The sequence below is a fragment of the Dreissena polymorpha genome, chromosome 2 (genome assembly GCF_020536995.1).
Source record: "Dreissena polymorpha isolate Duluth1 chromosome 2, UMN_Dpol_1.0, whole genome shotgun sequence".
NCBI lineage: Eukaryota > Metazoa > Mollusca > Bivalvia > Myida > Dreissenidae > Dreissena > Dreissena polymorpha.
In genome coordinates this window covers 114,491,517-114,514,642 of record NC_068356.1, presented here as the reverse complement: position 1 = coordinate 114,514,642, position 23,126 = coordinate 114,491,517, and the positions used below count along the sequence as shown (strand labels likewise).

At 35.8% G+C, this 23,126-nt stretch overlaps 1 protein-coding gene across 2 annotated transcripts in view; it reads left to right on the top strand.

Moving 5' to 3' along the window:
* The window catches only part of LOC127868553 (SEC14-like protein 5), a 41,584-nt gene that overhangs the window by 7,377 nt on the left and 11,081 nt on the right, over positions 1-23,126 (top strand). Inside the window, exons 1-9 of one of the 2 annotated variants that reach the window (XM_052410411.1) lie at positions 451-646; positions 3,141-3,290; positions 3,937-4,068; positions 4,299-4,427; positions 5,283-5,556; positions 12,660-12,793; positions 13,561-13,750; positions 13,956-14,044; positions 17,669-17,739. In XM_052410411.1, the coding sequence (XP_052266371.1) occupies positions 3,171-3,290; positions 3,937-4,068; positions 4,299-4,427; positions 5,283-5,556; positions 12,660-12,793; positions 13,561-13,750; positions 13,956-14,044; positions 17,669-17,739 (1,139 nt within the window). In that variant the 5' untranslated portion in view covers positions 451-646; positions 3,141-3,170. Of the gene's footprint in view, positions 1-450; positions 647-3,140; positions 3,291-3,936; positions 4,069-4,298; positions 4,428-5,282; positions 5,557-12,659; positions 12,794-13,560; positions 13,751-13,955; positions 14,045-17,668; positions 17,740-23,126 lie in introns of those variants that run through there. The other variant, XM_052410410.1, reaches the window with a different exon arrangement.

The following is a 23,126-nucleotide window of genomic DNA, read 5'->3' as shown; positions in this document are numbered from 1 at the left end:
TGGTCCAGATCGGTGAAAAAACATGGCCGCCAGTGGGCGGGGCATTTTTCTCTATATATGTATATTGTGAAAACATGTGAACACTCTAGAAGTCACATTTTTGGCCCAATTTTTATGAAATTTGGTCAGAACATTTGTTGCCTTGATATGAGAGTTGAGTTCGAAAATGGTTCTGGTCAGTTGAATAACATGGCAGCCGGGGGGGGGGGGGGCAGTTTTCTTATATTTATATAGTAAAAAAAGCTTGTGAACACTCTACAAGTCACAATTTTTGCCCAATCATCATGAAACTTGGTACAAAGATAGTTTTTATATATATCACATAATTTATGCCATTATTATTGCCCTTAGATTGTCCAAAGGTTCATTATATTATACAAAATCCTTGTAAACACTCTAGGGGTCCCAATTTTGTTTCAGATTTTATGAATCTTGGTCATAATATTTATTTTTGTAAGCAAAGTTCGATGTTTGGTAAGGGGGGGTCAACTCAAAATATTGGTAACCAGGTCAAATCTTACGAAAACAAAAACACTCCATATGCCAGAGTTTTGGTTCGATAATGACGAAACTTGACCAGGATGTTTGTCTGGACAATATCTAGGTTTGACGTTTGGTAAAGATTGAATGAACCGACTCCTCTCAGGTGAGCGAGCTAGGGCCATCTTGGCCCTCTTGTTTTCAATGTCAGTTATGGTTTTACACTCGCATTAGTGTCTCATGTCAATATAATCTGATTATTTGATTATGTTGGCATCTCGGTTATGCTCAATTTATGGCACCTACTGATTGATACTTTTTTGTAATATAATTTATATTCTTTCAATATTTGTACACATGTTTTTCAAGATCTCATTAGGTTTTTGGAAATGTATGTTTTACTGCTATTTGTTGACAATGTGCATACAATTAGATGTGTTTGTTTAAACGTGTATAATTGATATATGCCTCAATTTACTGGTGTATCTAACAAGTATACAAATAATAAAGGAATTTACATGTACTTGTTTGCGGTAATCCATATTTGTGTCAGTATAAGATGCAATAACAAAAAAATATGAATCAACGCTTATATTATTTTAGACATGGTCCATACAGCCCATAAATGTGGTTTGAATTTATACAAATAGGTTACACATCTATGTCATTAAAAGTTGCAATAACCTGAAAAATATGACATGCATTTACAGCAACTTTAATATTTGTTTAATTGATATAAAGTTAAATTTTGAATTAATACAAAATAAATATTTCAGACATGGTCCGCAAATGTGGTTTGTATGATATGAAAATCTGGTCCATATGGTCCATGGTCAGTATATCAAATGATCCAACCCTCTTACCTCTTTTTAGCTCACCTGAGAACAACGGTTTCAATGGTGAGCTTTGTTTATCACCTTTTGTCTGGCGGGTAGTGTGCGGTGTGCATGGTCAACATTTGCCTTGTTAACATGAGACCACATTTATTGTTTGATCTTAATGAAATTTGGTCAGACAATTTGTCCCAATAATACCTTGGACCAGTTTGAAAATGGTTATCGTTGGTTCAAAAACATGGCTGCCAGGTGGCGGGGCATTTTTCCATATATTGCTATGATAATACTTGTTAACACTCTAGAGGCCACATTTATTCTCCATTCTTCATGAAACTTGGTCAAAACATTAGTTTTAATGATATCTTGGATGAGTTCGAAAGTGGTTCTGGTCTGTTGAAAAACATTTGCAGCCAGGGCGCGGGGCATTTTACCCTATATGGCTATAGTAAAACCTTGTAAGCACTCTAAAAGTCACATTTATAGTTTATTTGTCATGAAACCTGGTCAGAACATTTGTTTTAATGATATCCTGGGATGCAAAGAACAGGTCAGTTCCTTTATATCTCAGGTGAGAGACTTTGGGCCTTTCAAGCCATCTTGCTTTAAACTGAAATCCTACACAATAGAACTACCATCAGGGCCATTAGATAAGCTCCACTTTATTTTGTCTTTTGTAGCTTTGTAAACTTTTGTTATGTTCAAGTCTTAAACAAATACCATAGTTGAAACAGTTTCACATCAATTTAGGCTGAATCAAGTCATGTGAAAATGTTTTAAGTGGAAAAAGCTAATTTGAGTCACTTACATGCACAATGTACTAAGTTATCCATCAGACGATTTTTCACCAAAGAACTCACTCACCCTTCACCTTTTTAAGAGCCCCTGCCATATGTCCAATTAAACTTATATGATTGAAATATAGAAGCTTGAATGTTGCACAATGTTGTTTAAAGAGTGAAATATGTAAATTATAGAAGCATAAAAGAAAGAAAGCAAGTTTTCAAAAAACTGTCATATAAATTAAAACAAATTATCCACTATTTCTAAGGCTAACAAATGCTCTGCTGCTATCACTCAGTATTAAACTTTATTATTTAAAGATTTATCCATTCATTGAGTCCACCAGAGTGTGATGCTGCAAGCAAACATTCATAAAATATCTGGAATTATAGTCCATCAATTTATTTTCTTGTGGTTAGTACGAAAATAAATTGTATAAAAACAATACATTTTTCACCGATAGACAATGTTTAAGACATAATTATTTTTCATTACCGCTATATTTAAAGAAGAGATAAAGCAAAAAGACTGCATGAAAACCTTCAAACTGTGGTCCTGTTAATTGTACACGAGTCCAGTATTGCTAGCTTACTTTATAGGCAAGGAGGTTCATTATTGCAAAATTTGAAGACTTGTACCCTTATGGCTTAATATCATTAAATTTAAGTTATGTGTATGTAATTGTCCCTTACCGGTTTCACCGGAGGGGACTTATGGTTTGCGCTCTGTCAGTCTGTCTGTCAGTCCGTCACACTTTTCTGGATCCTGTGATAACTTTAAAAGTTCTTAATATTTTTTCATGAAACTTGCAACATGGATAGATGGCAATATGGACATTATGCACGTCATTTCATTTTGTTTCTACGTCAAAAATTGTGGTTGCTATGGCAACCAAAAAAAAAAAATTCTGAAAATGGTGGAAATTCTGACAATGGTGGAGCCGGTAGGGGACCATATTGCTTGACAATAGCCTTGTCATTAGTTATGTTTTTGAAGTATTTTTGTTTAACAGCTATTTTCATTGTCAAATATTTTTATAATTAGGCATATCAGAAACGTTTTCCGACCTGTAAGATGATACCAGTGTTTCTGGGAAGTGACATAATACATGAGGTTAAAAGTGAAGACGGAGCCATACATGATGTTGAGCGTCGTTGTAGGCTGAACATTGATGCTCCATACCTCCTAAAGAAGGTAAGAGGCTTTCGTTTTGTAAGTGAGTGTGATTTTTATGCCACACCAGTGGGAGGCATTAAATATTTCATTTGTTCACATGTGCATCCCAAAGTTTGCATGTTCAAATGAGTACATTATCTTCAAGCAGTCTTAAAAGATATAATATTTCAACAGTTATCAACTGGTCCAAGTAAAAATTCAGTTGACCACCCAGTGTTTTCTCTGCTATTTAAAAAAGACCGTAAAATGGACCAGGTCCCAAAGCAAACGGACCCGATCCCAAATCTAAATTGAAAAAAAAAATATCAAAATTTCCAAATTAGAAAAATATCGATTTCAAAAATTGCAATTTGACCAGACTCCTTTTCTCCAAATGGCTAGAAAAAACACTGCTGCCTCTTTAAGTTGACTCTTATCTGCATAATTTATTTGTTTCCACATAACAACAAGGTAAATAGCCATACTATGTCTAGTTCTTTTTAAGGAAAGATGAAACATTTAATGAAGAATGAAATCATATACGAGACATTGGCATTTGGCATCCCTTAATCTGACTCAAAATCGGCCCGAGCAGTTACATGAAGACAATTGTAATTATATAAGCAAATGTTTTACTCTTTTAATTTGAATAATTCCTGCATAGAACAATCTCTTTCAATATCAGATTGCTGGTGTCGACCATGTGGTATTCATCCAGAAGAACTGCCTAGACCGAAGAAACCGAACTTTAAAGATATTTGCACACAATGAAAGTTTCTCTTCAAGGATTATTATCAACGAAATATGCACTTACACAGTAAGTGATTTGGCATTGAAATTCCAAACAAATAAATGATTGAAAATAATGGCATATGCTGTTAAATGTAAGAAATAACTTCAACAGTTACATTCTATTGATGCAATATTTGGGAAATAAATATGTTTTGAAGTTTAAAATGGTTTATATCAATAGTGATATACTCTTTGCTTCATGTTAAGTACTGTTTTTAATGTTTGTAAAATGTGTTGATTGATTTTGATGAACAGGTTCACAAAGAGAACTCTGACTGGACATGTTTTGAGCAGGAAGCCAGTTTGGATATTAAGTCTTTTTTTGGCTTTGAAAATACAGTGGAAAAAATTGCCATGAAGCAATACACACACAATATCAAGAAGGTATTTACCTATATACAATTTTAATAGAAAAGAACAAACAGAAACAATTTTGTTTAATATTTTATGTTTTCAATATGAAAGCAAGACATATATTGGGAACCCATGGCATTCAAGCCGTGTGGAAGGTAGGTGGCAGAAAAAGCTTCTCCAAAGCAAACCTTTTGTCTTGTATTCACTGTTTACAGAACTATTTGGTGGAACTACTAATAAATAGTTTTGTTTGCTTAAAAGTAGTGTTAGCATGTACTTTGTTTTATCAATTGTAATTTAGAATAAATTAAGCCAGCACATACTTAGACTACTTTCTGTCCCCTACCGGTGAAGCCGGAGAGGACTTATAAATGGTTTGCACTCTGTGAGTCTGTCACACTTTTTCTGGATCCTGCGATAACTTTAAAAGTTCTTCATATTTTTTCATGAAACTTGAAACATGGACAGATTGCAATATGGAGATTATGCACGTCATATCATTTTGTTCCTATGTCAAGAATTCTGGTTGCTATGGCAACAAAAAGACTAGAAATATTGCTGAAAATGGTGGAGTTTCACCGGTAGGGGACATATATTGCTTGGCAATAGTCATGTTAAACATATTTCAATCATCTGTAAAATTTGTTGATGCTGTTAGGGACTTGAAGCTCCATAAGACCATAAATGTTTTATATTGATCTGGCATCTGTTGTTTAGTGCCTGAATTTTCTTGTTCAGTTACAATTACCAGTACTTAATGACTGGCAATCTCACACACTCAGTATTGCCTATATTATTAAAGTTGTAATTGTATTAGTCATGAATTTTGCTGAACCCTTTAATACTCCTGTTAATTGGTTGCTTCATATGTTTGTGTTTACTAAGGGCAAGGAAGTAATAGAGTACTACATAAATGAGCTGATAAGCGAAGGCGTTACCCACATTCCTCGATGGACCCCTGCTGTACCCTCCTGTAGCGCAACACCAGACCAGCCCTGCTTGCTGGAGAGCGGTGTTGGTACCCGGTCAGGCTCCTCCCAGGATAGCGGCGTTCGTACGCGGTCGAGCAGCGTGTGTTCCACAGGCAGCCAGCACAGCCAAGGCAGTCTGGTGCTAGGGGCCACGGCCGCCTCCATCACACCACAGGATAGTCCCACAGGTATGGGTCTCACACCACAGGATAGTCCCACAGGTATGGGTCTCACACCATAGGATAGTCCCACAGGTATGGGTCTCACATCACAGGATAGTCCCACAGGTATGGGTCCCCAGTGGCAGGGTTCTGTTGTTGAAGTTATTGCAAACCAATCAGGGATTTAATTGAATCAGAATACTGCTTTGTATGATGAACCTTTTACAATTGTCTCAGTTTTGAATCATTTATATGCAAAAGCTACTTAATAAAGAATTTCAACAATATTTGTTAAATCATAAAGATGTTTTTTGGCATAATATTTAACTTTAATTTATGCAAAAAAAAACATTTGTATAGCATTTACAAATATGCAGGAATAAAATGACCTGCATTAAAGAAAACTGATCGTTGATTTGACACCTGAAATGTTCAAACACACTGAAGTTTAAAATCTATTGAAATCCCTTTTAAGGTTGAAGCAACATTATAATTATGTCCATATTTGTCTGTTTTTGAAAATACGCTTTTATCTTGAACAACCTGAGCATTTCATGCAAATGATTGTGTCACCTATGCTCATAAAACAGCTGAAAATAGTTTTTAAGGCCTTTTTAGCTCACCTGAGCACAACGTGCTCATTGTGAGCTTTTGGGATCGCCTTTTGTCCGTCGTCCGTCCGTCGTGCGTCGTCAACATTTTACCTTGTGAACACTCTAGAGGCCACATTTCTTATCCGATCTTCATGAAACTTGGTCAGAACATTTGTCCCGATGACACCTCGACTGAGTTCGAAACTGGGTCATGCTGGGTTAAAAACTAGGTCACTAGGTAAAAAAATAGAAAAACCTTGTGAACACTGTAGAAGTCACATTTGATGCCCAATCTTCATGTAAATTTTGCCAAAATGTTTGTCTTAATGCAGGCTGTCAAGCGGTCATACTTTTTCCTACTTTTTCCTACTATTTCCTACTTTTTCATCAGGATCCTACTTTTTCCTATTTTTTTACCAAATCTTCCTACTATTCCTACTTTTTCATTTTCAATGGAGAATTATTATTTTTTAAAGAATTTATTTAGTAAACTTGCAGGATGAATGAATCTATGGCATGACTGTATCCCTGTTAATGTGCATTCATCTAGATGAGACCTGACAACCCATGCTGACTGTCTGCTAGCACCTCTTCAGGAGCATAAATATTTATTTCTTATGTAACTTTTAAAATTATTGACAAGTTTTTTTTTGAAGTAACAATAGTGCCTTGTTTACTTCCTTAGCATTTGTACACTGCAGACTTCACTACCTTACACAGTTCCCAGTGATGCAAGAGCTGAGGGAACCCATTGTTTATTCCAGTTTTATTTTGTTTCCATTGACAACAATTTGACCAAACCTTATGCATGTTTACATGATATTGCTGTTTGGAATGTAGAGATATAGAGATACATGTATTGTATGAGTGGTTATGTAATATGGAATTTATTACACAAGTTATTGGAAAAAAGATAAAACTGATGCTTTGCCGAGTTTTCATCATTTACAAATATAATGTAATAAATTCTGTATTACATGACAATGGATATGATGTTCTATTGATATCATAGGTACATCATGTTAAGTAATTAAAGATAAATGCACAGAGCCTAAATGCCCTGATACATTTTTATGCTCCCGGTAGGGTGGCATATTGCAGTTGTACTGTCAGACCGTTTGTCTGTCTGTCTGTCTGTCTGTGTGTGTGTGTCCGTCCGAAAACTTTAATATGGGCCATACCTTTTGCAATATTGAAGATAGCAACTTGATATTTGGCATGCATGTGTATCTCATGAAGCTGCACATTTTGAGTGGTAAAAGGTGAAGGTCATCCTTCAAGGTCAAAAGTTAAAAAATACAATCCAAGGGAAGTAATAAGCTTTAAAAGGGAGATAATTTCTAAACCTGCCAAATGATATATTGAAATTTTATTTCAAAGCTGCGCAATAGTGGGCATTGTGTTTCGGTGTTTTGGACAAACACACGTCTTGTCTAATGATGCCATAGCTAGTGAGGTAACTTCAAGGTATTAAAGCGAAGTATTAAAATTATTAAACGGCATTATTACACTCCCGCAAAGTCATCAATAATGTAAAAGCCATTATTTGAAACTGGAATAAACAATGTAGTGCAACTGTTTCATTGCCCAATCAATGATGTCATAAAAGATGTCAGGTGATAAGGTCCTATCTCCAGTTGCATAATCTGCTCTGCAATGACCAGTCATTTTGAATGTAACTTAAGTCATTATAACTGCACCCTATTGTCAATTTAAAGGTTTCACAATGTAGCTGTAGCAGAGCAATTGACACTGCTTTATATACTAGTATTAATCTTGTACAACAAGTTGGTGTATCACTAAATAAATTTGGTCTTCTGCTTAAGGATATAACATGCACAATATATTACCATTTTTATATCGATACACAGAAGACCTCTAACCACTTATTTGATGATACACCAAAATGAACAGCATCTAATTACATGTATACTTCTTTATCAGGGTAGCTTTGCTTGAAACTTAATTATCATAGATACACTATAAGTGCTAAAATTCCTAGTGGGAAAACAAAGTTTAACCCTTCATGGATGGAGAAGTTGGACAACAGTGGAAAAACACTGGAATCATGGTGCAAGAGAGATACCGGCAATGAGTTTGCAAGATATTGTACTGTCTGAATGAAGTCCATCTTGTAGTAATTCTGGTGCTAATCAACTTATAAGTCATGCAGATGGATAAAAACACAAGGAAAACATGAAATACATGCATGATAATTCACAAAAGCGTTTGTTTGGAAGTACCCAAAAGCCAAGCAGCTCTCAGGGTTGTGGGGATAAATCTATCTGTATGCAAGTACATCCATCACACAAGGAACACTGGTACAAAAGGCTGAAATCTTCTGGGCCCTTAAGGTAGCTTCAAGTGGGTATCCATACAGAACATGTGATGGCACTCCTGCTCTGTTTCAAGCTATGTTTCCTGGACCTGTGTCTAAAAAATAAGTATTATGTATTCCTACTTTTGAGGGAAAAGTTCCTACTTTTTCCTACTTTTTTCCTACTTTTCTTGCAAAAGTAGTTCCTATTTTTTCCTACTTTTTGAAAAAAGGTCACTTGACAGCCTGTTAATGATATGTTGGTTGAGTTCAAAAATTGTTCCGGTCCATTGAAAAACATGGCCACCAGGGGGCGGGGCAGTCACTATGCTAGAAGTCACAATTTTTGCCCAATCATCATGAAACTTAATCAAAACATTGGTTTTATTGATATCTCTGATGAGTTCGAAAATGGTCCAGATCGGTGAAAAAACATGGCCGCCAGGGGGCAGGGCAGTTTTCTCTATGTATATAGTGAAAACATTTGAACACTCTAGTAGTCACATTTTTGGTCTAATCTTCATGAAATTTGGTCAGAACATTTGTTTCCTGGATACGACGGTTGAGTTTGAAAATGGTTCAGATCTGTAAAAAAACATGGCTGCCAGGGGGGGGGGGGGTCTTTTTCCTTATATTTATATAGTAAAAAAGCTTGTGAACACTCTAAGAGTCACATTTTTTGCCTAATCATCATGAAATTAGGTCAAAACATTGGTTATGTGGATACCTCCTATGAGTTTGAAAATAGTCGTGAACATTTGAAAAACATGGCCATAATAACAGAGGATTATTATGTTGATGATTGGTTGGGGATGAAGTGCAAAAAACGTTTTTTTGCCATCTGAAAACCCTTTATTAAATAATCTCAAAATTTTAAGTAGTAATATTGATTTCACAGAAGATTACTTAGGGGAAAAACAACTGTATATATCAGTTTAGAGTCAGGCCCCAAATTCCTGTGCTGGCCACTTTTCACACATTTTGTTGCACGTAATTTAATGACCGCAGACGAATGAAATAATCATTAGCCAAAGCAGGTACCTCATTATCTCTTGACAGTTGCTTGATGCCTAACCCCTTGTTTACAGCCCTTTGCAGTGAACAGCATGGAACAGCAATTGCTATACAGTGGTATCAATATAGAGATAGACACATAAATACATCTGTCTGGCATTTATTTTCGTATAAAAATCACCATGCTGACTGCATAAAAAGAACAAATTACAACATTGAAGCAAGCTCTTGAAATAGCAAAATTATGTACTTCAATGTATGTATTATGTCCAAGAAAGGTTTTTACAATATATATAAATTTAATGGGCGTGATATTTCATATTTCTTAGCTTTAAGTACAGTGATGCCTGATTGAACTTACTCAATATGGCTATTATTATGCCCCCCTTCGAAGGAGAGGGGGTATATTGCTTTGCTCATGTCGGTCGGTCTGTCGGTCCGTCCACCAGGTGGTTGTCAGACGATAACTCAAGAACGCTTGGGCCTAGGATCATGAAACTTCATGGGTAGATTGATCATGACTCGCAGATGATCCCTATTGATTTTGAGGTCACTAGGTCAAAGGTCACGGTCACGGTGACCCGAAATAGTAAAATGGTTTCCGGATGATAACTCAAGAACGCATATGCCTAGGATCATGAAACTTCACAGGTAGATTGATCATGACTCGCAGATGACCCCCATTGATTTTGAGGTCACAAGGTCAAAGGTCAAGGTCACGGTGACCCGAAATAGTAAAATGATTTTCGGATGTTAACTCAAGAACGCTTTTGCCTAGGATCATGACACTTCATAGGTACATTGATCGTGACTCACAGATGACCCCTATTGATTTTCAGGTCACTAGGTCAAAGGTCAAGGTCACAGTGACAAAAAACGTATTCACACTATGGCTGCCACTACAACGGACAGCCCATATGGGGGGCATGCATGTTTTACAAACAGCCCTTGTTTTACTTATAACTATCACAAAGTCCCAGTGTATATTATGAATATCAAGAAGAAAAAGTAAAGATATGTTCGTAAAATATCCTTTACAGCTTAGGCAACAACTGTTGTCAAAATTCAATTATATTGATCAATAAAAAATAGATTGAAATATTCTCCAACTTTACTGTTGAACATTTATTGACAAAAAACTATCGTGTCTACATGTACACATATCATATCACAGATATACTTTGTTCAAGAATTAAAGAGATAGAGAAAATGTACTTAAAACCAACTATTTGCGATACTTATGATATTAAATGCAGCTTGTATTTGAGAATAAATTTCACAATTAAAATGCATTTTAGTTTTGCATTGGTTGTAAATAAAGAGTAGAAGCGTAGAGGAATTGTTTACAAACAACACTTATAAATGTGAATAATTAACAAAAATTAACTCTTAAATGAATGAAAATTCATTTTAAATCATAAATACAGATTGATATACAAAAGTCATGTAGGCCTACATGGATGATATGTGAAATAAAGTATTATGTGAAAGTCAGAAATACCATTATACTAATTTATTTTATATACAGACGTCATGTATGATATGTGAAATGCAGTATTACTTGAAAATCAGAGTATCATTGTTCTAAATAACTTTCAATGGAAAAACAGTGAAAAGGTATTTTAATAATAGAGCACACTAAGTCTGTACTACCGCCTGTCTGCTCAGCACTCGTCCTCTTTTGAAGATTTTACTCTAAATAATCAAACTATAAAGCACAAGTTAAGTATGTACGCCCGTCTGCATGAAGTACTTTTATTTTGAACTCCACCTTTCCAGAATAGTTTAGTTCCTTTGGGTCTCAGGTGAGCACCTTAGGGCCCATGGCCCTCTTGTTATTATGGATTTTATGTATTAAGACTTCTTCTTTGTCTGTGTTTCCGTCAGTCTGCATAAAAAGTAATAAGTTTGTGTAGCATGTTTCTTCCACAATTCTCTGGCGCTTAAAATTGAAACTGTTATTATGTTATCACAATGAAGTTGAATTTCTGAGTTATGTGTTATCAAACTTAGCCATGGTCATGGCTGCTGTGCAACAGATATGGCTCCTATACCTGTGGCAAAGTGACAAATGCTCGTTGCAAAAATATTTCAACAATAATGGTCAAGTTACCACATACATGCCAGACGTCCCGATCTCAGCGGGACAGTCCTGCTTTTGGGCTCTTTGTCCCGGCATCCCGATATGCGACGATTTGTCCCGACATTCGTTAAAAAAGATGTAAGGTCTATAAGTTCCCAATAAAATTCGCTTTTTAAGCTCTTTCTGGCTAAAACTTACCATCGCAAATCCCTTTTTTGCCCCCAATTAACAACCCACTTCTACTACTCGAGTGCACCAGTGTTGTTTTTGACACCTTATCAGCGATTTATCAGCAACCTTTTGATTTAAACAGCATTCACACCATGGTGTTTTTATGATAGGGGTCGCTAACTGCTATGGAAAGGTGTATCATACAGAAATAAACACCACCTGCATTTGTATTTCATGGCCCAATCAAGTCCAACGATACTATTATCCTGTGTATTATACAACCTAAGGTTATAAAACCTGTCAAAACACCGATTTTGTACATCAAACAAATTGAATGCTGACCAAATTGATGTTTTTCACAAATAAACCTTCATTTTCGACTGATTTTCAGAAAATAGTTTGTACATATTGCATCATTCTAAATTTAGAGTTTATTTACTATTGCCAATTAGTATTGGTTGAATAAGAACAGTGCTCGATGCGCTCATATCGTGTCACACGATTTACATATGTTCAAGGGGATATCTCTGTACCAATTGGATGTCAAATCGAGGCATACGGCCCAATACGGGGATACCCCACATTTCAGTTTATGGAGTGTGTTTACTTCCGGAAAATGGATAACGTCTGTGCTCACGAAATTCTGAACACACATTTATCTTCAATATTGGGCAGAAATTTAGAGTTTTTGTAAGTAATATACTGACTACTGACTAAAGAAAATGTGGAATGATTGATTGTTTTAGGTGTCCCGCTTTTTGGTCAAATTTCCCGACAATTTTTTATGGAAAGTCCCGATTTGGACCCAAAAAATTCTGGCATGTATGAGTAACCAATATCTGATTTCCTCACTGCTGCAGTTTCTGCATCTAATTTCACCTTTTATTTTTTAGTAAACAAACAGATTTGCAACACATACTGTTCATGTGATATGCTCTCCTGCAATTTACAGGGGAAATGACTGTAGCCAGTGAGGATAAGCTGGATGCCGACTACATTGAGCGCTTCCTTGGTCACCTGACCCCAGTACAAGAAAGTCAGCTTGTACAGCTCAGACAGCTGCTGCAGAAAACACATAAAGGAAAGGTACTGGAGCTGCATGTGTGTTCATTTTGTACAACAGTTACAGTCAATATGCCAAAAATAAAATTAGCTTATGAGTTCTAAAGCTTTTACAATAATTACTTAGTCTGAAGTTCTTTTGTATCACATTCAGTGCATGTATTCAATGTTTGTTGAAAATGTGCATTAGCTAGGCTGTTTCTATAGTTGTGCCCACACAGAAATATAGGCAGTATGAATTGCATATGTCGGTCCATATGTCGGTATGCACATATGTCAGACACTTATCTATCTACCTCTTCTCCACTTAAAACTACATGTACTGGGTGGATCTTGCTTAAATTTATGCAGTTGAATGACATCACTGGGAACATGATTGTAAAGAAAGGAATTCCGGCTGTGACAAGTTTTGGAAGAATCATGGATCTTAGTCTGTTTGTTCATTATGGAATATATCTTTGCAAAATGCGTTTAAATTCTTTTAACTTCTTGGCAAATTTTGCTCAAACCTTCACAGATGAATGACCTTATTGTGTAGATGATCCTTAGATGTGAACTTTGACTCCAACCAGTTTTAGCTGAATAATAATTATATCTTTTGTCTATTAATACATGTACACTGTAGAATATATTTAACTTGATTTGTGTGTGTCCATACATCAGTGCACATGACCCATTTTCATCAGGACTTGTTAATATCCTGCTTTGATAGCTCTGAAAAATTGTTTCAAATGTCATGCCTATTTCACAAGGTAGACTATTTATTCATCATAAATTCCTGGCTATGCTAGATCCCAAAGGATGCACATATCCTGCGGTTCCTGAGAGCTCGAGACTTCAACTTTGAGAAGGCTCGTGAGATGCTGGTTCACTCGCTGGCCTGGCGCAAGCTGCACAACATTGACCACCTGCTGCACACGTACACGCCCCCTGAGGTGCTTACCAAGTACTACACGGGCGGCTGGCACTTCTCAGATAAAGGTTTGCACTCAGTTTAGTTAATTACCTTTAAAGTCTTGCAAAGTAATGAGTGTTGTCACCAGCTTAAGTGAAATTGATTTAATTTGATTTGTACAAGAAGCATGCCATCAAGATTAAAAAATAAAGTTCATTTAAAACTGTTTAATGATTAAAACTCATTTTAGTAATAGTTTTTCTGCCATTGTGAACCATCTTTCTGTTTCAGATGGTCGACCACTCTATGTTCTGAGATTAGGGCTGATGGACGTAAAGGGGCTCATGAAGGCAGTGGGCGAGGAGAACCTTCTCAAGCATGTAAGATACGCAAACATTTATAAGACTTATATGGTGTTTCCAGAAGTGCAATGCTTTTCTCAGCTGGCTTTTTTTTTCTTAAAATGCATACAATTTGTTACATAGAGTTATCTGTCTTCTAAATTTGCCTGTGCAATGATTGTCTGTCCATCTTTATTTGTTTATCTGATTTTGAGCTCGGCTGTTTTCGAAGAAAACCCGAGGTATTGTCATAGCCAGCTCGTTGTCAGCCGTCTGCTGGCGTCGTGCTAAAACCTTTACATTGGCTCTAAAATCAAAGTGCTTCCACATTACAACTTTAAAACTTCATATGTTGATGCACCTTGATGAGTTCTACACGCCACACCCATTTTGGGGTCACTAGGTCAAAGGTCAAGATCGTTGTGACCTTTTAAAAAAAAAAAGAATTCTGACAAGCTTTCATTTATTCAAAACTGCACCTGCAGCCGAGCGTTGGCACCAGTTGTGCAGTGCTCTTTTAACAGCAATTCACCACATCAAGGTTATCTCCTGCTGTTTACAAATGATGATGTTGAAATCTATTAAGAAATGCTAAAGAAATTTTGTTATATGTATTTATCTTTAAAAAATGTAATTTATGTATATAGTGGCACTGTTTAAAAAAGCTCTTTTAATAACTTGACTTTGAAATGAAATAAATATCTTGAAGGTCATAGCAATCAATAAGCCTATCAGTAAAGTACTAATTTCAAGGTGTACTATGCCATGTTCTTTCTCTTTTAAGAAGGTACAAATGGGTCAAACAGGTCTGTCTACAGTATGATTGTACAATTTTGTCTGTCCAAAAGACACTAGAAGTCATATTTGTTTTCCAAATAAACTTGGTCAGAATGTTCGTTCTCATGATATCTTACCTGAGGTCCAAAATGTTTCTGGTCTGTTGAAAAACAGAGCTGCCTAGTTTTCCTTATACAGCTATAGAAAACCGGGTCAACACTCTAGAAGTCACATTTATTGCCCTATCTTCATAACACTTGGTTAGAACATTTGTTTTTTAGCCGGATTTTTTTCGAAAAAATCTCGGCTTATAGATTGATGTTGTCGGGCGGGCGGGGGGGGCGGGCGGGCGGGCGGGGTGGCGGCGTGCTCGAAAATGTTAAAGTTCTTATTTCATGGTATAACTTTGGTATGCTTGGACCTAGAGTCTTCAAACTTGACATGAAGGTTGGCCAGGATTAACAGATGACCACTGGTCATTTCAAGGTCATTCATTTGAAGGTCAAGGTCACTGTGACCTTCAATATAAAAAATGTTAAAGTTGTTATAACTTTGGTATGCTTGGACCTAGAGTCTTGAAACTTGACATGAAGGTTGGCCATAACTAGTTAGTAACCACTGGTCATTTCAAGGTCATTCATTTGAAGGTCAAGGTCACTGTGACCTTGAATGTAAAAATGTTAAAGTTCTTATTTCATGGTATAACTTTGGTATGCTTGGACCTAGAGTCTTCAAACTTGACATGAAGGTTGGCCAGGACTAACAGATGACCACTGGTCATTTCAAGGTCATTCATTTGAAGGTGAAGGTCACTGTGACCTTCAATATAAAAATGTTAAAGTTGTTATAACTTTGGTATGCTTGGACCTAGAGTCTTGAAACTTGACATGAAGGTTGGCCAGAACTAGTAAGTAACCACTGGACATTTCAAGGTCATTCATTTGAAGGTCAAGGTCACTGTGACCTTGAATGTAAAAATGTTAAAGTTGTTATAACTTTGGTATGCTTGGACCTAGAGTCTTGAAACTTGACATGAAGGTTGGCCAGAACTAGTAAGTAACCACTGGACATTTCAAGGTCATTCATTTGAAGGTCAAGGTCACTGTGACCTTGAATGTAAAAATGTTAAAGTTCTTATTTCATGTTATAACTTTGGTATGCTTGTACCTAGAGTCTTCAAACTTGAAATAAAGATTGGCCAGTACTAGAAGATGACCACTGGTCATTTCAATGTCATTCATTTGAAGGTCAAGGTCACTGTGACCTTAAATGTTAAAATGTTAAAATTGTTATAACTTTGGTATGCTTGGACATAGAGTCTTCAAACTTGACATGAAGGTTTGCAAGCACACTTAGATGACCACTGGTCATTTCAAGGTCATTCATTCTAAGGTCAAGGTCACTGTGACCTTGAATGTAAAAATGTTAAAGTTCTTATAACTTTGGTAGGTAAAAATGTTAAAGTTCTTATTCCATGTTATAACTTTGGTATGCTTGTACCTAGAGTCTTCAAACTTGACATAAAGGTTGGCCAGTACTAGAAGATCACCACTGCTCATTTCAATGTCATTCATTTGAAGGTCAAGGTCACTGTGACCTTCAATGTTAAAATGTTAAAATTGTTATAACTTTGGTATGCTTGGACCTAGAATCTCAAACTTGACGTAAAGGTTTGCAAGCACACTTAGATGACCACTGGTCATTTCAAGGTCATTCATTTCAATGTCATTCATTTGAAGGTCAAGGTCACTGTGAACTTAAATGTTAAAATGTTAAAATTGTTGTAACTTTGGTATGCTTGGACCTAGAATCTCAAACTTGACGTAAAGGTTTGCAAGCACACTTAGATGACCACTGGTCATTTCAAGGTCATTCATTTGAAGGTCGAGGTCACTGTGACCTTGGATGTAAATATGTTAAAGTTGTTAATACTTTGGTATGCTTAGACCTAGAGTCTTCAAACTTGATATGAAGGTTGGCCAGAACTAGTAGATGACCAAACTTTCCTAATTGTCAATTCAAGTTCATATTTGTGACCTTAAATGTTATTGTTGTTCATGTATATGCATGCATTCAAAACATAACACAAGGTTTGCTCATGCCTTGAAAAGTACTTACATTTCATTTTGACCTTTGAACAATATTTCAGTAATTTAAGTATTGCATTGACAAAAACACGAAAGGTACTTTCCTGTCATTTAAATCAAAAATCCGGCTTCAATGCGGTCATCTCCGACCGCGGAACTCTTGTATGATATCTCAGCTGAGTTCTGGTCTGTTGAAAATAAGGCTGGCAGGGGCGGGGCAGTTTCCTTATATTGCATAGGTAAAACCATGTTAACACTCTAGAAGTCACTTTTATAATCTAATCTTCATGAAATTTGTCAGAACAGTTGTTGTAATAATATCTCAGCTGAATTTTAAATGGTTCTGGTACATTGAAAAAACATGGCCACCAGGGGTAGGGCAATTTTTCATATATGGCTAAAGCAAAACCTTGTTAACACTCTTGAAGTAACATTATTACACATATTCTGATCTTAATGAAACTTTGTCGGAACTAATATCTCAACTGAGTTCCAAAATTGTTCTGGTCTGTTGAAAAACAGCTGCAAGGGGTGGAGTACTTTATCACTGTAGTAAAACATTGTTAACTCTATAGAATTCATTTTTTTGCCCAATCTTTGTGAAAGTTGTACATAAATATGAATAGATATGAAACATTTATGTATCGTATACTACTTTTATTCTTCTGAGGGCCACCTTCTCACAATAGTATAGTTCCTTAAGGTTTCAGGTGAGTGCTTTAAGGCCCATAGTCCTCTTGTCATTTTGTATACAATAGCAGTTACCCTGCCTGAATAAACATGTATCTTTTTTATGCAGGTTTTGTGGGTTAATGAAGAAGGGCTAAGACGGGCAAGCGAAGCTACCAAGCAAAGAGGACACCCTGTCTCGTATGAACTGAATTATTTATTTTTTTTATGTTGTTTGATCATTATTCTTAACTGCAGCTTAGAGCCATGGGCAGAAATTATTGTTTGTTGTGTTTTAACTCAAATATTAATCTGCAACATATTCATGATTATTGATTTCATGTCAATATATATATTGTTTTTAAAACTTAAATTTTTGGCTGTTTGTTGTAGCAATACCACTAGTATCAATATAATTATCTAGATTCCTTGATGTTCTGTACAGTGCTCATCAGTCTTGACCATTTCTGACTGTAATTTAATGGTTATTTGTTTCTTACAAAGCGAAATGCATCTTACATATATATAAAGTAATGACTTATTTTCTTACTACCTTTTCTGCAAAACACTGACTAAAAAACTATATATGAACTGATTCTGTGTGGTTGCACTGTATGCATTTAACAAATCAATTATCCCTTGTTAAGTGAGAAATTTAAAGTTTAAGAGATCTTTCTGTATTGAATGCCTATCTATCACGTTTTAAGGCCAGATGGACCTGTTGGGTAAGTTGTCAGAAATAGCAGGATTTTCACCAGTTTATTGACATTAATCATGTGTACAACTATGACTTGACTGTCTGTTCTCATATTTATCAAATTTATTCTTATGCCCCATTGCACTTCTGTGTGCCCGTGTTTATGTCCCAGAGCTTTTTATGTCCCCCACCACTATTGTTTTGCCCCGTCTGTTGGTTGGTTGGTTTGCGCCAACATTTGCAATAACTTTTGCAATATTGAAGATAGCAACTTGATATTTGGCATGCATATGTATCTCATGGAGCTGCACATTTTAAGTGTTGAAAGGTCAAGGTCAAGGTCATCCTTCAAGGTCAAATATATAGCTTCAAAGCGGCGCAAAAGGGGACTTTAATTATTAGGGCTATCTTGCTTTAAAATTTACAGTGGAATTACCTTAATGTGTAGATGATCTTTAAGAAAGGAATTTTGGCAGACATATGGCCCTTTTTCAGTGTTTGGTATCATCAATTGTGTGTTATCAACTCCTCTTTAGTTTCTGGGAGGATCACACTCAAACTTTCACTGTTGATTTGCCATAATATATAGATGATCTTTAAGAAAGAAAATTTGGCTGCAACAAGTTTTTGCAGAATTATGGCCCTTGTATGTTGTAATTTTGAAGAACCCATCAGGAAGCAGACGCTTTGTCTGCCAGTCATGTGAGGAGTTTTGTGTTGCAGTCATAACTTTGCCATATATTGTTGGTTTTCAAGATACATTCTCAAAAATGTAAACCATCATAAGACAAAAGGTCAAGGTCAAAGTTGGTCATAAACAGCTTGAAAATTCTTGTCTCAATCATAACTTTATCATGTATTGCAAAAGAAACAACACTCCATCATCAGACGAAGTGTGGCATGTAACAATTATCACCTTCTCTAAAAGGTCGAGGTCTTACTTAGAGTTATAAGGACAAAGATGCCATAAAATACCGGTAGCTTGTCTGGACTGTAACCAGTCATCATTTTATTTTAAAACTGCTCATCACTAATGACCACTATGAGGCGACCGCCTTTAACGTGTTAAACCAATCTCCTGAACTTAGAAGTCAAGGTCTCACCTAAAGGTCAAAGTTAACCATTAAACTACTTGTCCAGGCTGTAACTTTGTCATTCATGATGCAATATAAAAATAACTATCATGAGATGACTAAGTATCTGAGTTTATCTCCTGAATCTCCATGTGCATTGCCTCAAAGGTCAAGGTCAAAATAAGAGGTAAAAAGTCATATCTGGCCATTAACAGCTTGTTTGTGACTAAAGTGGATTTGTCTCTATGGAAACATGCTGTGTGGGGGCATCAGTGTCTGTGACACATTTCAAGTTTGTTTTTAGCTCACCGGAGCAAAACGTGCTCATGGTGAGCTTTTGGGATCGCCTTTTGTCCGTCATCTGTCATGCGTGCGTTGTGCGTGCGTCGTCAACATTTTGCCTTGTGAACACTCTATAGGCCACATTTCTTGTGTGATCTTCATGAAACTTGGTCAGAACATTTGTCCTAATGATACCTCGACTGAGTAATAAATTGGGTCATGCTGGGTCCAAAACTAAGTCACTAGTTCAAAAAAAAGAAAAACCTTGTGAACACTGTAGAAGTCACATTTGATGCTCAATCTTCATGTAACTTTGTCAAATTGTTTGTCTTAATGATATGTTGGTTGAGCTAAAAAATTGTTCCGGTCTGTTGAAAAAACATGGCCGCCAGGGGGCGGTGCAGTATTCCTTATATGGCTATAGATAAACCTTGTGAACACTCTCAGGGGTGTCAATTTTCCGGATTATTCCGGAAATCCGGATTTGAGCCGTCCAGGGTTGATTTTGAGGTGAATTTAAATCCGATGAGTTTGTTTAAGGCCGATAGGGGTAGGGACAAAATTCTTTTAGTGCGGGATCATTTCAGAAAGAATATTGTTATAGCATCGTCGGCATTCCGTACAGTTGCGCTTGGTACTGATTTGTTTTATTGATTTCTGATTGGTAAGCGGCTGGCACTGACATGAGCAGTAACTGGCTAAGTAAAGCACTGCAATATCATATTTTAAAACAATATGTAAATCAAATTATATATTGACTGCGTATTTGCTAGGTTACTGGTTACTGGTTTTCATTTTCTGCAGTCAAACGATATGCATATTTTATTTCATTTGATGTATCACAACATGTTTTCGGACATTTGTTTTCGGATACGCTGGTTTGTCGATTTTAATTTAATTTCGAAGTTCTTAATATCATTTGTTTAGAATGACAAATACACCTGCAGTGTTACGGATGGTTTGGTTTATAATATTTCGCATTGTACTCACCAGAAATTGCACCTAGAAAGACTATAAAAAAAGAACAATAAGCTAGGGCTCGGGGGGCTTAATTTAATTTTCCGGATTTCAAATTTGGGACAATTGACACCCCTGCACTCTAGAAGTCACAATTTTTGCCCAATCATCATGAAACTTGGTCAAAAGATTGGTTTCATTAAAATCTTGGATGAGTTTGAAAATGGTCCAGATCGGTGAAAAAAACATGGCAGCCAGGGGGCGGGGCAGTTTTCTCTATATGTGTATAGTGAAAACATGTAAACACTCTATAAGTCACATTTTTGTTCCAATCGTCATGAAATTTGGTCAGAACATATGTTTACTGGATACGACGGTTGAGTTCGAAAATGGTTCGGTTGGTAAAAAAACATGGCCGCCATGGGGGGGGGGGTCATTTTCCTTATATTTATATAGTAAAAAAAGCTTGTGAACACTCTAGAATACACATTGTTTTGATCTATTCATCATGAAATTTTGTCTAAACATCGATTTTATAGATATCTCAGATGAGTTCGAAAATGGTCATGATAGGTGGAAAAACATGGCCGCCAGGGGTTGTGGCAGTTTTCTCTATATGTATATAGTGGAAAAAATGTGAACTGTCTAGAAGACACATTTTTTGCCCAATCTTCATGAAATTTGGTCAGAACTTTTGTTTCCTTGATATGATGGTTGAGTTTGAAAATGGTTCTGTTGGTAAAAAAACATGGCCGCCAGGGGGGGGGGGGGGTTCTTTTTCTTTATATTTTTATAGTAAAAAAAGCTTGTGAACACTCTAGAAGTCACATTTTTTTGTCCAATCATCATGAAACTTGGTCAAAACATTGGTTTTATGGATATCTTGTTATGATATCAATGCCGAGTTCCGTTATGGTTGCGGTCTGTTGAAAAACATGGCTTTAAATGGCTAATTATAGTGTAACCTTGTTTACACTCTACTATGAAATTACCGATTTACACGTTGAATGAAATTTATGCATATTATGATATTCATGATCTCCATGCAGTCATGTGAATATTAATTCTGCCGATAAGATATACAGTTAAATTGCCAAAAAATAATTTATTTATTTTTGTTCCTTTCTGAAGAGGATAATCTTATGTTTATGATTGGTTGGGGATGAAGTGCAACAAACATATTTTTGCCATCTGAAAACCCTTATTAAATAATCTCAAAATTTTAAGTAGTAATATTGATTTCACAGAAAAATACTTAGGGGAGAAACAACTGTATATAACAGTTTAGAGTCAGGCCCCAAATTCCTGTTCTGGCCACTTTTCACACATTTTGTTGCATGCAATTTAATGACCACAGACCAATGAAATAACCATTAGCCACAGCAGGTACCTCAATATTTCTGACAGTTGCTTGATGCCTAACCCCTTGTTTACAGCCCTTTGCAGTGAACAGCATGGAACAGCAATTGCTATACAGTGGTATCAATATAGAGATAAACACATAAATACATCTGTCTGGCATTTATTTTCATATAAAAATCAGCATGCTGACTGCATAAAAAGAACAAATTACAACATTGAAGCAAGCTCTTGAAATAGCAAAATTATGTACTTATATATTTCCAAGAAAGGTTTATACAATATATATAAATTTAATGGGCGTGATATTTCATATATCTTAGCTTTAAGTACAGTGATGCCTGATTGAACTTACTCAATATGGCTATTATTTAACTTATAACTATCACAAAGTCCCAGTGTATATTATGAATATCAAGAAGAAAAAGTAAAGATATGTACGTAAAAATATCCTTACAGCTTAGGCAACAACTGTTGTCAAAATTCAATTACATTGATCAATAAAATAGATTGAAATATTCTCCAACTTTACTGTTAAACATTTATTGACAAAAAACTATCGTGTCTACATGTACACATATCATATCACAGATATACTTTGTTCAAGAATTAAAGAGATAGAGAAAATGTACTTAAAACCAACTATTTGCGATACTTATGATATTAAATGCAGCTTGTATTTGAGAATAAATTTCACAATTAAAATGCATTTTAGTTTTGCATTGGTTGTAAATAAAGAGTAGAAGCGTAGAGGAATTGTTTACAAACAACACTTACAAATGTGAATAATTAACAAAAATTAACTCTTAAATGAAGTATGAAATTTCATTTTAAATCATAAATACAGATTGATATACAAAAGTCATGTAGGCCTACATGTATGATATGTGAAATGCAGTATTACTTGAAAATCAGAGTATCATTGTTCTAAATAACTGTGAATGCAAAAACAGTGAAAACGTATTTTAATAATAGAGCACACTAAGTCTGTACTACCACCTGTCTGCTCAGCATTCGTCCTCTTTTGAAGATATTACACTAAATTATCGAACTATAAAGCGCAAGTTAAGCATGTACGCCTGTCTGTATGAAGTACTTTTATTTTGAACTCCACCTTCCCAGAATAGTTTAGTTCCTTTGGGTCTCAGGTGAGCGCCTTAGGGCCCATGGCCCTCTTGTTATTGAAGACTTTATGCTGACTCAAATGTTTCTACTTAGTA